The sequence below is a fragment of the Saimiri boliviensis genome, chromosome 1 (genome assembly GCF_048565385.1).
Source record: "Saimiri boliviensis isolate mSaiBol1 chromosome 1, mSaiBol1.pri, whole genome shotgun sequence".
Taxonomy (NCBI): domain Eukaryota; kingdom Metazoa; phylum Chordata; class Mammalia; order Primates; family Cebidae; genus Saimiri; species Saimiri boliviensis.
In genome coordinates this window covers 28048322-28065034 of record NC_133449.1, presented here as the reverse complement: position 1 = coordinate 28065034, position 16713 = coordinate 28048322, and the positions used below count along the sequence as shown (strand labels likewise).

The 16713-nt window shown below is 40.6% G+C and overlaps 1 protein-coding gene across 6 annotated transcripts in view; it reads right to left on the bottom strand.

Moving 5' to 3' along the window:
- Window positions 1-16713, bottom strand: part of BABAM2 (BRISC and BRCA1 A complex member 2) — a 450161-nt gene that overhangs the window by 23373 nt on the left and 410075 nt on the right. For 5 of the 6 annotated variants that reach the window (XM_074395641.1, XM_003941529.4, XM_003941528.4 and 2 more), the window contains one exon: window positions 16291-16444. In XM_074395641.1, coding sequence (XP_074251742.1) covers window positions 16291-16444 — 154 coding nt within the window. Of the gene's footprint in view, window positions 1-2812; window positions 9255-16290; window positions 16445-16713 lie in introns of those variants that run through there. The other variant, XM_074395642.1, reaches the window with a different exon arrangement.

Here is a 16713-nt window from a genome sequence, read left to right as displayed (position 1 = left end):
AGCCTCCCTGCTGCTTTGGAGGCAGCAGAAAAGTGGTGTCTTTCCTTTGGCCTGTTCCATTACAAAACTCCTTCTTCTCTTTTGCCCATAGATGCTAGCAGATAAGTTTGGCCACAGGATCATTTTACCTTCTCTTAAAAGTACTTGGTTTTTAGACTCTCAGCAGAGCTATTTCTGCTCACAAATGCCCTGGGTTTTCCCCATGGGCACAGAGGGCTTCAGCCTCCTGGGTGAGCCACTAGGAAGAAGGCACCCATGCCACTCCATGGGTAGGTGGATGGACACATGGTACAGGCATACTATACTCCTGCCCTTGACATCTGTGCTGCTCCTGTGAGCAAGGGAGCAGGAAAGAGGGGAAAGGTAGGAGGTCAGAGGTGGCTTGGGCTGGGCTTTGGACCAGTAATCAGACACGCAGGGTTCTAATCTTGGTACTGTATGCCTTGCACAAATTCTTCCAGGAAATGAAAATGATGAACTGAAAATCAACTCTATGCCAATCACTCTGCTTAAAGGTCTGTATCAATTGTTTCATTGAATTTCTATCACAATGGTTAATGCTTACCATACTTAGACCTGGCTGTACTGATGCAGGATAGTACTAGATGATCTCTAAAGTTCCTTCCATGTTCCATGTTCTGTGACTGGCCCCCACTGTCACACTTACCTTCCTAGGATGCATTCCTGCTTAAGTCATCCAACTTACCTCTCTGTTGGCTGTGGATTTTGTAGGACAGTGGAGCAGAGGTAACTGCCCCAGTGAGTTTTCTAAATTTTGTTTTTAATTTTTGGAAGAACCACGTAGCTTCCTACTTTGCAATTCTGAGCTGTACTCAGTCTTCTGAGTAGTTAATGCCATGTGTGGCCTCACTGTCAGAATGGAATCTCAGGGAGTGACAGACCATTCCATAAATCAGTCAGTAGGCTTTGAGTTGGGACTCTTCAAAATATGCGTACGTGGTAGTCTCCAGTGCTTTGCGCATATTCTGTACACAGTGAGCTGTATGGTACCTGCTTTCCAATTTGCTCACCTCTGTAAATCCTCTATTTCAATAAGGCATGAATCTAGTTCATTTTCACAGGTGGCCCTTGTGCTGAACGATCTGACAAAAGATAAGACAGAATCTTGTTTCTGCAGAAGCAAGGCCTCTGCTTGTCATTATGATATGCACACAATGGACAATCCTGATTGTTCTTTGATGCTTTCCTTTTTTTCTAGAATTCATGCCTTAATGAGAAGTGATAGAAACAAGGGGCCTGGCCCTCCTGCCTTGGCTGGACTCCACATCACACCACAGCCCTGAGCAGCCCTGGCGGCACCTGTCAGAAACTCATACACACATCTGAACAGTCAAGCCTAATTCCCAAGAAGCTGTTTTAACTTGACATGTGAAAATGTATTGCATCTAGAATTATTTTACTGGGTGTGTGTTCAGGGCATATGTGTGCACGTTCTGCAACTGAAGTGTTCTATAAATATCAGATACGAGCAGTACAAAAAAGTATCACGTACATGCTATACTTAATTCCATTTAGTAATGTTTTCAATTTGTGTCTGACCTCTGGCAACAGAGAGAGAAGTTTCTCAACATGAATAAAAAAGTATGCTCAGCTACCTTAAACAATTTTCACTTAAAATTCCAGAAATATATTAGAGCTTAGTGATTACCAGGTGGGTACTAGCCCAGTACTTTAAAAGAAAGGTACTGAAGTTCAGAAAGGTGAGGTGTCTTTCCCATGATCACACAGAGACCCAGGTCACTTGACTCCCAGGCCATTATCCTTTGCTTTTTCTTGACTTACTATATGTTTCTTCCCCCAACAGTTCAAAAGGAACTCTGATTCCATTAATAGCACATGCTCCTACTATGATTTATTATAAAAATCCCAAACCAGCTCCCCTAAGTTTCTGACTCTACGGGGCATCTATTTTTCGAAGAAAGAGAATAACTGACCCTACCTCACAAGCGAGGAAGTCGCTGTTCTTGGTGATCCTGAACACTTCCCCAGTGACTGGTGGGGTAACTGCAACCCAAGCCTGAGCACTCAATTGTTCCTGAAAGGGCACAACTAAGTTAATTTCCCTGACAAAGATGTACTGACCTTCCAGTTACTCTTTTTTTTTTTTTGAGACAGAGTCTCACTCTGTCACTCTGGCAGGGGTGCAGTGGTGTGATCTCAGCTCACTGCAACATCCACCTCCCCAACTCAAGTGATTCTCCTGCCTCAGCCTCCCAAGTAGCTGGGGTTACAGGTGCTAGCTATCACACCTGGTTTATTTTTGTATTTAGTAGAGACAGGGTTTCACCATGTTGCCCAGGCTGGTCTTGAACTCCTGACCTCAGGTGATCCACCAGCCTCAGCCTCCAAAAGTGCTGGGATTACAGGCATAAGCCACCACGCTCAGCCCAGTTACTCTTCCCCTGTGACTATCCTGGTAAGCTCAGTTCAGTGCAGCTTCTTCTGGTTTGTGTGACTGAGGCCAGAACTAAAGCCTTAAGTCTGTTTTCCACTGAGAAAGCAGGATGAACGGGGGTGCAGTCTTTAAAATAGCTCTGAGAAGCTTCCAAGGGAATCAAAGGAATATAGATGCAGGACCTGGGAAGAGATGCCCTGAGGGGACCTGCAGAAGGGATTTGCCTGCTGCCCCTCCCCCAGGGGAGCGAGGAGGCTGAGCTGGGCTGTAAACACTCTGTGCCTGGTGCGGCCTGGTCTGCATAGGCTGAGAGGATGGTGAGAGGCTCCCTCTGGGATGAGGGCTGTATTGGCAGTAATTGATGGCCAGGCTTTTTAATGGAGCTTATCATTTCACTGCAACTGATGTCAGGTTCTAATAAATAACAGTTCTCACTGACCTACGCAATTTGGAGAGGATGCCTGGATGTCAGGCAGAGCTGGATTCCTCCCCATCTCTGTTGCTCTCTCTTCTGTAAGGAAAAACAAACCAAATCCCTTTAAGATACTTTTCAAAATGATTCTCTTTGAGACTTCAAGGATCCAATAATTCTCTGTTATTTATATGATTTGGTTTTCTCTTCATAGCTCTACTTCTAAGCCCCATGAGGAAAAGGCTCAGGAGGGCTGGGTGTGCTTGCTCACGCAGGAACCCAGTATGTGCGGGCATGGAAGGCCTTGGTGACCTCAGTTCCCAATTCCTCTGTTGCTCACCAGCACTGGTCCCTTTATTGTCTTCTTAGGGGCTCCGATCACCCAAGCTATGCTGGCCTGGGCCTAGAAAATTCCCTCATCTCTCCTGTGGGGAGTTCAGCTGAGATGAGGTTGGGATTTTTGAGAGTTTCGTAGGAAACTCAGGGCAAAACAGAAGGAAAAAAGAGAACCCATGAATCATAGAACCAGTTGGGCTTGCAGCTTCTGCCACTGAAGTCTGCTCCCCGATGGGTCCCGTGGTGCAGAGCTTTCTGGGAGCCCAGCCCTGGTCCCTTGCCTACCCCAGCACTCTCGTTCTGTAGCTGCTCCCATCTGCAGAGGGGATGTGGGGGGTGAGCAACTGCAGCTGGCCATGATTCTGACCTTCTTGTTGCTCCTCCCCCCAACAACCCTTAGGTGCCCCATGGGAGTTCCAGGAGTACAGACATGAAGGGGAGGGACAGGTCAGGGGGTGAGTAGTGATGAGGGGGAGAGAGTGTTGAAAAGTCCCTATCAGGTTTTTCCCGAATAGTGAGTGGTGTCTGGATGAGAAGCACTGTGACTGCTCCTGGGGCTCCTAAGCTGGTTCAGCCCAGGCTCCTTCCAGGTCACAGGGCACGGGGACTGCAGAGGCAGACCCAACTCTGTAATGAAATCTCAGCAGAGACAACGCATCATGTGAGCTGCCTTAAGGAGCTACCAACAGGGAGTGAAGAAGCGAGTAGTGATTAACTCCTGGTGAGACAAACACACAAACGGGCTCATATGAGAACCTTTCACACTTCATGAACAGCCCTCCCTTAGCTCTACTCTACTCCCCTAGGAATTCTCAGCCTCAGGGATCCTAGGACCATGAACTGGGATTTCCACGTTGTGCTCCACGGAGTCCCAGGGGGCCAGCGGAGCCTCAGAGGACAAGGAAAGTGGTGCCGATGGGGAGCACATCGGGTGGGACATCTACCTCCTTCTCTTCAATTAAGGGGAAAAGATCTACTTTTTAATCTGTTTTATTTAGAGGACCAATGTATGAGACTAAACTGAAGCATCTGCAGCTAATGAGAAGTTCAAAGAAAACAGTGTCTTTGGGAATACTAAGTAATGTATTAACAATGAAAAATAATTGAAATAGCCCAAAAGGTACACTTTTAAAAGATTCTTGAAGGAGAATTTTTTTCTGCAAAAGTTATTCTGCAAAGATAATTAGATAGCAAAATTTAAAAGTAGGCATGGTGAGCAGCAATATATCAGCAATTAAGAACTGCTTTGCAAGGGTTTGGATAAGTTCTTAAATAAGAAAATAATGTCTCTGTGGCCTTGAGGCAAGAAGAGAAACAATAAATGATTTTAGGGAGTTCATAATGAATTACTCTCGTGTGTTGACTGATAATCTATTTTTTAAAATATTTTTTATTGATTTCTACTTATACAATAACTTTAACACATGATGAGCCATCGTAGTAGGTGGTTTTGGGGTTAAATTTCAGTCTAAGATCCTACTAAGGCCTCTAGAGTCAACCAGATGCTTTATACAATGAAATTCATGGAAAAATCACACCATCTATTTGAGATTCCCTAGAATAAAAAAGATTATGAAAAGTCATTTTGGCTCTACTAGAAAGTCTAGACCTACGTACAAGACATCACGGTGGTAACCAGTGGTTTTTTTTTTTTTTTTTTTTTTTTTAAAGTAATGTTTGGTTTTACGTAGACTAAGCAACTGAAGGATGGAATTTTTCCACTTTTCAGCTGGCTGTGCTGGTACCAAGAAGTACAACCACAGGGGATAACAGCCCATTAATGGGGTGGCCTTAGACTTTAGGAGCTTAGCCAAGTCACTGAGGTTAGGGGACTGTTTACCTGGGTACAATGTGACGGTATCAATATTGACTCTGTTTTTAATTTTAAAATCTCCTTTTTTTTTCCTCTAGGGATGCTGCTGCTGATAGTTAAAAATGATCAAATTCTTGCCATACGCCAGACCCTATACTGGACAATTCACTGACATTATCCCATGTAGTACGCTGAATTCTAACATGACCCCCAAGATTCTCCACCCTCTGTATAATCCCCAGGTTTGGGAAGATGATGGATTTCATCCTGGTAAGCAGGTTTTGTTAAATGGCACAGATGACAGGGAGCCTTTAAATCTGTGACTAGCAAAAGAGACATGGAAGGCAGAGATTCAAAATATAAGAAGGATCTCATGTACCACTACTGGCTTGAAAATGGAGGGGACCACATGGCAGAGGACACAGGCAGCCTCTAGTTGCTGAGGGTGGTCTCCACTTGACAGCAGCAAGGTAACAGGGGCCTCAGTCCTACAACAACAAGGAACTGAACTCTGCCAACATACTGAAATAGCTTGAAAGAGGAACAGAAGCCTAGGGGGACATCGCAGCCCCAGACAACACCTTGATTTTAGTTGTCTAAAACCCCCAACTGAGAACCCAGGTATCTTGTGTGGGACTCCTAACCCACAGAAACTGTAAGATTAATAATTAGTGGTATTTTAAAAGGGTAAATTTATGATAGTTTTAAAATCAGCAACACAGACAATCATACACCCCACGTGATACCCATAATAACCATCTGAAGTAGGCTTCACCATTTTATAGACAAGTAAACAAACACACAGGGAAATTATGAATTTGCCCAAAGTCACATAGCCTGTGAGTGGCAGAGACAGGTTTAAACCCAGCTATGTCTTGACTTTAGGGTCAGTGCTCTCAATTGCCTCATGCATTTCCTCTCTATATGAGGAGAGAGCCTGAGACACATGGTAAAAAGAGTATGGAACTGTTTCTGTCTGCCTGGGTGTGGATGTGCAGAAGGGTCAGAGGACTTACGATTTTGTTTTGGTTTTATTTATTTATTTATTTATTTTTCTTTCTTTCTTTCTTCTTTTTTTTTTTTTTTTTTTTAGATGCGGGGTTTCACCATGTTGGTCAGGCTGGTCTTGAACTCCTGACCTCAGATGATCCACCCACCTCGGCCTCCCAAAGTGCTGAGATTACAGGCTTGAGCCACCTCACTTGGCCTTTTTTCTTTTTTTCCTTTTTTTTTTTTTTTTTTTTGGTTTTAAACGGTAGAAAGATATATATGTAGAATTAACTAGGGGGATTCATTTTAGATGATCCCAATACGCCTTCTTCTCTCCATCAGGCCTGATCAAGGTGTTGGCCTTGGCCATATCAGTGTCACAGAGCTTCTTCACGGCCTGTTTGATCTGGTGATTGCTGGCTTTGAAATCCACAATGGACACAAGTTGTGTTGTTTCCTATCATCTTCATGGCTGACTCAGTGGTTGGGGGAACCTGATGATGAATTATTGGTTAAGCTTGTTTCTGCTGGGTGTGCTCTTCCAAGGATATTTCAGCTGCCTCCAGAGCCATAGTGCCTTGGGCCACCAGAAGGTAGATGATGTGTGCATTGGATCTTGTTTTTGTGCTGTGGACACCCTTAAGCACTGCCTTGCCTTCCTGGCCTTCAAAGTGTTTGCTTTGGCTTCAGCTTTGGGAGGGGCAAGAACTTCTTTTATCACTTTCAGTGCCATCATGTGAAAATGAGGACCTACGTTGAGCCCTCACTCCTCTAGAAGCCAGCTGTGTGCCCTCAGGAAAGTCAATTAATCACTCTGAGCCTCAGTTTGTATAATCTGTATGAGGTGTACTAAGAATTTCTGCATGATAACCCTTGAAGGGCTGCAGTGATGATCCCATAAAAGTGTGTGAGAGACCACTATAAATGAAGTCTACAGGGCAGACAGAGGCACCTGGATGTTATGTAGGCATCATTTTCTTTTCTTGATGACAGCCAATTTTAATGTTCTCTGCCTATAGGTTAAATATGATCACTTTGATGGCTTATTTTGAGGAATTCATTTTAAATAGGTTTTAGTTGGAGAGGAAATTAATATTTATTACATTTATTGAGAAACTACAGAAGAAGGAGGAATGTAATTTTTCTTTTTTTTTCTTGAATTCTTTAAAAGTCAGTTGACTATTAAAAGCCAAAGTAATAACAATGTATTGTGGAATTTATAAAATACAAAGAATGTGTGAATATTATAGCACAAGGGTAAACGGAAGGCACACAAATAATTACATTGTGTACATTACATAGGAAGCGTTATAATATTAAATCATGGTAGGCTGTGATAAGTTAAGGGTATATTTTTATAGAAGGAAATATAGCTAACACACCAGTAAAAGAGAAAATGGTAAATGAAAAACTACTTGAATAAACTGAGAGAATACAGGAAGAAAAGAACAAAGGAATTAAAAAACCCAAGAAACTAAAATACGAATAGCAAGACTATAGGGCTTAAACCCAGTAATCTCATGTTAAATGTACCTAAAAAAAATACTCCAATTAAGGATCACACCTATAATCCCAGCACTTTGGGAGACCTAGGCGGGCAGATCACTTGAGGTCAGGGGTTTGAGACCAGCCTGGTCAAACTGGCAAAACCCTGTCTCTGTTAAAAGTATAGGCGTGGTGGCACGTGCCTGTAGTCCCAGCTACTATGGAGGCTAAGGCAGGAGTATCATTTAAACCCAGGAGGTAGAGGTTGTGGTAAGCCAAGATCACACCACTGCACTCCAGTCTGGTGACAGAGTGAGACTCTGTCTCAAAACAACAACAACAACAACAACAACAACAACAACAAAAGAAATATTCCAATTAAAAGGTAGACATGATAAGACTAGATTAAAAAACCCAAGGTCTATAAAAGGTTTCCTTCAAATATAAAGACACAAATAGGATAAATAAATTATATAAATAAATGTATATATATATACTGTGCAAAATATACACAGAAGAAGGCTGGTGTAACAATCTGAATATCAGATGAAGCACATTTCAAGTCAAAGAATATTGCCAGAAATAGAGACATTTCATAATGCTAGAAGGACCAATTTATTAAGAAGACCTAAGAATTCTAAATATGTGTCTAAAAATAAAGCTTTCAGATATAAAAAGCAAAAATTAACACAACGAAGGGGAGAAACAGACAAATCCAAAACCACAGGTGATAATTGTAATGCCTCCTTTCAATAACTGATATAAAAACCAGTAAAGAGCTAAAAGATTTGAATAACACTAACAAGTAATTTAACTTAATGTATATATAGAACGCTATACCCCAGAACTGCAGGACACACATTCTTTTCAGGTTTACATGGAATATTTCTCAAGATAGACCACATGCTGGTCTACAAAACAATGCTCAACAAATTCCAAAGGCTTGAAATCATACAGATTGCAATCTCTGGCCAAAACCGAATTAAATTATAAATCAATAACAATAAGATACTAAGAAAAATCTTTCTAAACACTTGAAATTCAAGCAGCACAATTATAAATAATACATGGTTCAAGAAGAAATTACAAGGGAAACCAGAAAATATGTTTAATAAAATAATAACAAAAAACAACATACAAAACTTTGTGGAATGCAGCTTAAGCAATCCACAGAGGGTAATTTTATATTAAAAAAGAAAAAGAATTAAAATCAGTGACCTAAGCTTCTACTCTAAGAAACCTGAAAAGGAAGACATAAAATGCCAATTTCTTCTTTTTCTGTTGTTTTTGAGATGGAGTTTTGCTCTTGTTGCCCAGGCTGAAGTGCAAGGTGCAATCTCTGCTCACTGCAACCTCTGCCTCCCGGGTTCAAGTGATTCTCCTGCCTCAGCCTCCCAAGTAGCTGGGATTACAGGCATGTGCCACCATACCTGGCTAATTTCGTATTTTTAGTAGAGATGCAGTTTCTCCATGTTGGTCAGGCTGGTCTCAAACTCCTGACCTCAGGTGATCCACCCACCTTGGCCTCCCAAAGTGTTGAGATTACAGGAATGAGCCACTGCATTGGGCCCGATTTCTGATTTAAAAACATAGCTTGCTAAAACGAACACAAGAAGAAATACAACAATCTGAATAGCCCTATATTTAGTAAAGACACTAAATATTCTTTGCACAAATAAAACCCTATCAAACATTTGGAAAGAAATAATACTAAATCTGCATAAGCTCTTTCAGAAAACAAGGGAAGAAGAAACATTTTCCAGTTTATTTAATGAAGCCAGCATAGTGCTGATGCTAAAGACCTGACAAGGAGAAACACAAGAAAAGAAACTTTAGACCAATATCATTCATAAATGTAGATGTAAAAATCTTAACATTTTAGCAAATCAAATCTAATAATATAAAAAAACGACAAAATCACGACGGAGAAGGGTTTATCTTTGGAATACAAGGTTGGTTCAACATGTAAAAACTAATTAACGTAATTCACATTAACAAAATAAAGAAAAACTATATGATTATGTCAATGTCAAAAGATGCAGAAAAAACAATCTATAGAATTCAACACCCATTCATGATTTTAAAAAAACACTTAGCAAAGTAGTAATACAAGAGAATTTCTTCAATCTGATAAAGACATCTATTTAAAACCTACTGCTGACATCAACCTTAATAGAGAAACATACAGTTAGATTCTGCTCTTATCACTTATGTAAAATATTGTACTGGAGGTCCTAGTCAGTGCAAGTAGGTGGAAAAAGAAATACAGAAACATGAAGATTGGAAAGAAAATAGTAAAGTTGTTAGCATAAGGCATGACTGTTTATGTAAGAAGTTAAAAGAAATCTATAAAAAAATCTATTAGACTTTAATAGTAGTAAGTAAATTTAGCAATGTCACAGGACACCATGATAATATAGAAAAATCATTTGTATTCCTATATACTAGCAATAAACAACTGAAAAATGATCTTTAAAAAATTTTGTTTTTATATTTTTATATGTTTATAAATATTTTATATTTTTATATTTTTATATAATTTGCAGTAAAAGCAAAAACATGTGGGGTGCAGTGACTCATTCCTATAATTCCAGCACTTTGGGAGGCCGAAGTGGGTGGATTGCTTGAGGCCTGCAGCTCGAGACCATACTGGCCAACACACTAAAACCCTGTCTTTACTAAAAATACAAAAATTGGCTGAGTGTGGTGGCTCATGCCTGTAATCGCAGCACTTTGGGAGGCTGAGGCAGGTGGATCATCTGAAGTCAGGAGTTCAAAACCAGCCTGGCCAACATGGTGAAACCCTGTCCCCACTAAAAATGCAAAAATTAGCTTTGCATGGTGGTGGGACAATCGCTTGAACCTAAAAGGCAGAAGTTGCAGTGAGCCAAGATCATGCCATTGCACTGCAGCCTGAGTGACAAAAGCAAAACTCTGTCTCAAAAAAATAAATAAATAAAAATACAAAAATTATCCTGGGTAATTTAGTCCTGGGTACTCAGAAGGCTGAGGCACAAGAATCACTTGAATCTGGGAAACGGAGTTTGCAGTGAGCCAAGATTGTACCACTGCACTCCAGCATGGGCAATAGAGCAAGACTGTCTTAAAAAAAAACAAAACGCAAAAACATTTAAAAATATTCAAGACTTCTACATTGAAATATTTTAAAAAATTCTGAGAAACTAAAGACCTAAATAAAACCATGTTCATTGATTCGAAGATTCAGTATTATAAAAATGTCAATTCCTCCCTTGTTGATCAATAGATCAATGCCATCCCAATCAAAATCCGGCAGGCTTTTATGGGGGAAGGGGGCAGGGGAAAGGTGGGAATTGACAAGTTTATTCTAAAATATATATGAAAATGCAAAGGACCTAGAATATCCAAAACAATCTTTAAAAAGAACAGGCTTGGAGAATTATCTTTCTTGATTTCAAGAAACATTGGTATACAAACCTACCAATGGAACAGAATAGAGTATTCAGAAATGGACCCACTCACATGTGGTCAATTGACTTCTGACAAAGATGTAAAGGTAATTCAATAGGGAAAGAAAAGTCTTTTCAACAAATGGTGTTGTAATATCTGGATATATATGAACAAAAGATTAACCTTGGATTTACCTTATAACATACACAAAAATTAATTTGAGATGGTTCATAGCCCTGCGTGTCAAAACAAAAGCTTCTACAAGAAAACAGGATAATTTCTTCAAGACCTTCTAGTAGGCTAATAATTTTGGGCACACAAAAAGCATTAACATAGAAAATAGATTTCATTTAAAAAATGAAGACTTTCTGCTCATCGAAAGACACGCTTAAGAAAATGAAATGGGCCAGAAACAGTGGCTCACATTTGTAGTCCCAAGACTTTGAGAGGCCGAGGCGGGAGGATTGAGCCCAGGGGCTCAAGACCAGCCTGGGGAACATAGCATAACCTTGTCTCTGTTTAAAAAAAAAGGAAAAAGAGGCTGGGCATGGTGGTTCATGCCTGTAATCCCAGCACTTTGGGAGGCCAAGGCAGGCGGATCATGAGGTCAGGAGTTTGAGACCAGTCTGGCCAACAGTGAAATCCTGTCTCTACCAAAAAAAAACCACAAAAAACAAAAACAAACAAACAAACAAACAATTAGCCAGGCATGGTAGCATGTGCCTGTAGTCCCAGCTACTCAGGAGACTGAGGCAGGAGAATTGCTTGAATCTGGGAGGCGGAGGTTGCAGTGAGTTAAGATCACACCAGTGCCACTCCCAGCCTGGGCAACAAGAGCAAAACTCCATCTCAAAAAAAGAGGAAAAAGAAAATGAAATGGCAAGCCATAGACTGAGAGACAATCCTCATAATAAATATATTGGACAAATATATAAAGAAACTCATATATAAAACTCATTAATAAAAGACTAACAACCAAATTGAAACTAGGCAAGATTTGAACAGACATATAATGAAAGAAGATAAACCAATAAGCACATGCCAAGATGCTCAACATCACTTATCACCAGGAAATGTACATTTAAAATGAGATCTTACTTTATCCTCTCTAGAATGGTTAAATTTAAAAAGACTGACAATAGGAATTGTTGGTGAGGATGGGATGTAACTGGAACCCTGGCATACTGCTGATGGAACGGTAAACAGATACAACTTTGAAAAAGCTTGTGACTTTCTTGTAAAGTTAATCACATATATACTCCCACTCCTAGGTATTTACCGGAAGGAAAACATGTCTAAAAAAAGGCTTGTTCACAGCAGCATTATTAATAAAATCCTCAACCTGGAAGCAACACAAATATCTATACACAGGCAAATAGATTAATACATTATGCTATATTCACATAATGGAATATTATTCAGCAGTAAGAAAGAAATGCCGTAACAGATAAAACTTTTTTTTTTTTGAGATGGAGACTTACTCTGTCACCCAGGCTGGAGTGCAGTGGCACGATCTCGGCTCACTGCACCTCTGCCTCCTGGGTTCAAGCGATTCTCCTGCCTCAGCCTCCAGAGTAGCTGGGATTATAGGTGTGTGCCACCATGCCTGGCTAATTTTTGTATTTTTAGTAGAGACGGGGTTTCACCATGTTGGCCAGACTGTTCTTGAACTCCCAACCTCAGGTAATCCGCCCGCCTTGGCCTCCCAAAGTGCTGGGATTACAGGCATAAGCCAGTGCACCGGGCCACCATAACAGATAAATCTTAATTATGTTGAATGAAATGAATATTATTTTCATTGTGTCAGACACAAAAGAGTATGATCTGTATTATCCCATTTAGAAGTATCTAAAAGGAAAAACTAAGACATGGGGATAGAAGTCAGAAGAGTAGCCTTGAGAGTGAAACTATTTGGAAAGAGGGTATGAAGGTAACTTTCTCAAAACTTTTAAAAAGATATACTTAAAACCTGTTCACTCCATTGTACGTAAATTACACTGCAATTTTTAAAAAAAGTATATATGCAAAGCCATTGCCTTCAAAGAACTCATGGTTTGGTTAAGGAAACAAAACATATCTGAAGATGTGAAAAACCTAAAGAAAATACAAAAGAGATTCCAAAGCCCTATGTGATTAGAGTCAAAGGAGACTGGGAAGAGGGGAAAGAGCTGCCGGCAAAGTAGGGTGGATGGGAAAACTCACATGGGAGAAGGTTGAAGGATATTTCGATTTGAGGGGGCAGAAAGAGGGTGGGAGGAAAGGCACGAGCAAACGCACTGAGGTACACAGCAGAAGCTAAAACCCACGGTCTTCTACATGTTAACTTGCTGGCCTTTCATAGCAAGTCCACCCAATAGGGAGGAGTACAGTCCTGTTTTTAGGAATGAGATTCAGAGAGGTTAAGAGCTCTGCCCAAGACCACAGAGCTTACAGGATTAGACTTTGCAATAGCAACTGGGGCATGCATGACCCCAAAGCCTGTGCTCACCCTGTAAGTGGTATTTCGCTTGTGAGGGACAGAATTTGCTGGACAGCCACGAGAAAGAAAGAAGCACATGTGGTAGGAACAGCCCGGTCAGTGCCAGGAAGTGTCCTGTCTGAGGTTACACTGTTTAGAATTTTGCTCTACAGGAGGGAATAAACAGCTGATTCCACTCAAAAGGCTCAACTGCTGGTCATAAACCATGAGCGTGTTTATGTCATGGGCAGAGCTCCCCAAGTGAATTACAGCCTTTTACGCACTGTGTACACACAGTATTTTCACAGGACAAAGAAACAGGGTGTGGAAGGAATGCTACAGTTGACCTTCCTCTCTTTCCATCCTTTTTCTTCAAGCTTCTCCACCAGTCTCAAGCCTATACTACAGGACACTTCTTTCACTGTGTTTATCTGGCTTTCTGACACAGCCCAGAGAAGTTACTAGTTCATTTGAAGAATGGAAACTTTAAACTATTTCTTCTTGCTAGCACGAGCTGCTGGCTTTCTCCTTTATTACATTTAAAATGGATCCATCTTCACTACAGTAGAAAGCAGATTTTTTAAACATTACTTCAGATGTTTTCTTTAGACTGGTGTTAACATAAAGCAAATGTCTCTTGAAACTCTGAACCAATCTGTTAAGATAAACAGCCTTCACTTATGATATTCCTATACTGAAATCACAGGCTTGTGGTCTGCAACTTCTTAAAGACTCAATTCATACATGCTAAAATGTCTACTGAAGAAAAATACACACACACACATACACACACATATACACACACACTAAGACAGCTTTGCCATGGAAACCACAAAGACATGTCTGGTTCAGACTCCACAGCACATACCACAAACAACGCCCATCTTCAAAGGGTAGGTCCTATGCATAACAGGGAAAGCCCAGAAAATTAAACGCTATCAATACTTTAAGCATAAAACATCCTTTATAACTCCTTTTTTCCACTGCATTTCAAGGTATCTAAGTCTTAATCATTGTTACCGGTTATATTTGCATATGCTTGTTTTTGTCCTTAATGGGATTTCAGACCTGGGTGTCATGGATAAAAAGAAAATAAAGGGAAAGAAGAAGGCACATTAATTTCAGATAACAACTCAGGATTCCGCATATGAATCTGAGGCAGTCTTGGTTTCTAGAAGAAGACACCCTTTCACTATTTAAGAGTCTCAGGCTAGGTGCGGTGGCTCACACCTACTCCTAGCACTTTGGGAGGCTGAGGCAGGTAGAGCATCTCAGGTCAGGAGTTCAAGACCAGTCAGGCTAACACGGCAGAACCCTGTCTCTACTAAAAATACAAAAATTAGTCAGGCATGGTGGTGTGTACCTGTAGTCCCAGCTACTCAGGAGGCTGAGGCAGAAGAATTGATTGAACCCAGGAGGCAGAGGTTGCAGTGAGCCGAGATTACATCACTGCATTCCAGCGTGGCTGACAGAGCAAGACTCTGTCTCGGAAAAAAGAAAAAAAAAAAAAGGGTCTCAATCCTGCTGTAAGTGAAGGTCTAGTACTACAGAAAAATACATGTGAGGCTGGGAGCCCCCATGGAAGGGAATGGAGTCTCTCTGGGAGGAGAAGGCAAGAACAGTAAGTCCTATTAAGTTCTTGATTAGTCATGGCTATTCAAGAACATTCCAGATCTGGAGGTCCAGGCTTTGCTTGTAGGTACTTTGAAACTGTCTGTCAGAAGTTTCATATGATAAAGGCTTTATCTCCCTTGCTGGGCTATAGATTCCACAAAGACAGGGACAATTTCTAATTTGTTTATCATTATACTCCTAGCATAGAGCACAATGCTTGGAACATGGTAGATGCTTAATAAATACTGGATGAGCAAATGAAGAGGATGCTTAATAGATAGTCTATATTTGTGTGATCCTTTGGATCTGAACATCCTTCAGCTGGGATCACAGGTGTGAAGCATATGGCTGTTCCGAGCAAGAAAGTAATAACCACATGCCACTTCATGATTTATTTTTGGAAACTATGATTTTGATCCACTGCTTCTTCAATCTAGGAGGCCATGGTTCATGAAGACTGATGTTCCAGACACCAAAGTCTTAAATATAAAAAACACTTAGCATATTTCTATATTTACCTATTCTGAATGACTGAAGTGAGAGTGTTCCACGCTGCGAGGTTCATGAGCAATAGCTGTATCTCTAAACTCCAAACTTCAGCCAACTTCAACCTCTAGGAAATCCTACTTCCGTATCTATTTTAATAGCCCTAAGCTATTTATTTGCATAGCTGTTTATTTGACCAAGAAATACACAGGTCTTACTTTAGGCGACCGGCTGTGGTATACACTGCAGAGATGCAATGAGGTATAGAATTCACAGAGATTCATGTCAACACGAAAGAGTGGCTACTAGCTCCAGGTACTGACTACTAAGCAGAAATTCTGTTTACTGCCACCTGCAATTTTCCATTTTTAAAAAAAACTATAAAAAGTAGCTGCCAACATTTTCATCATTTATGCCATTCACTCGTAACTTGAATTCCTACTTAGTACTTCTTCTCTACTCTAAATAGAGAGGTAGTTTTCTGATAAATTCTACATTGCATGAAAAAAAGCAGTCACGGCTAATTTTAGAGACCAACAGAAACAGTAGAAAAAGGAAACACTTTCAGATAGAGATCAGCTTCTTCCTGACGAAGTCACAAAGGGCCATACCGTAAAAATATTTTTGGTTTTCTAGGCCATACAGTCTCTGTTGCAACAACTGGCTCCACCATCGTAGCATTAAAGCAGCCACAGATAACAAGTAAAGAAATGGGTGTGGCTGTGTTTCTATAAAACTTTATTTACAAAAATAGGTGCCAGGCAGGATCTAGCCTGCAGGCAGTAGCTTGCCAACCCCTGGACTAGATAAACAAAATGCTCTTATCTATAGGAAATAACAGATTCACTTACTTTGCTCTTTTGGCCATTTCATTTCCATCCCATCTGGGGCTGTACGGATAATTTTTTTGGGCCTGGGAGTAAAGCTGTCCACTGTTGGTAAAGTGATAGACGGACTGAAATGTGAGCGTTGGCTGGTCTCGAGGAAAAAACAGAGGCAGGTCAACTGCGAAGACAGAAGAAAGAAAAAGAAAGTTAGAGCATAAACACATCTTAAGATACTTTTTTGACTAAATCAGAATGTTAGGTACAAAACTCCATTTGAACCACAAATACTGGTTGGGGCTTGGATGAAAGGTGTGTTGTATAGAGAGGGACCAAGAAGTGACGTGACTTCTCCATCTTCAAGGAGTTTATAATCTAGAGAGGCAAATCACACGTGGGTGCAAATAGAAGGCATGATGTGTAGGTGCTGTAAGAATGCTACAAAATGGT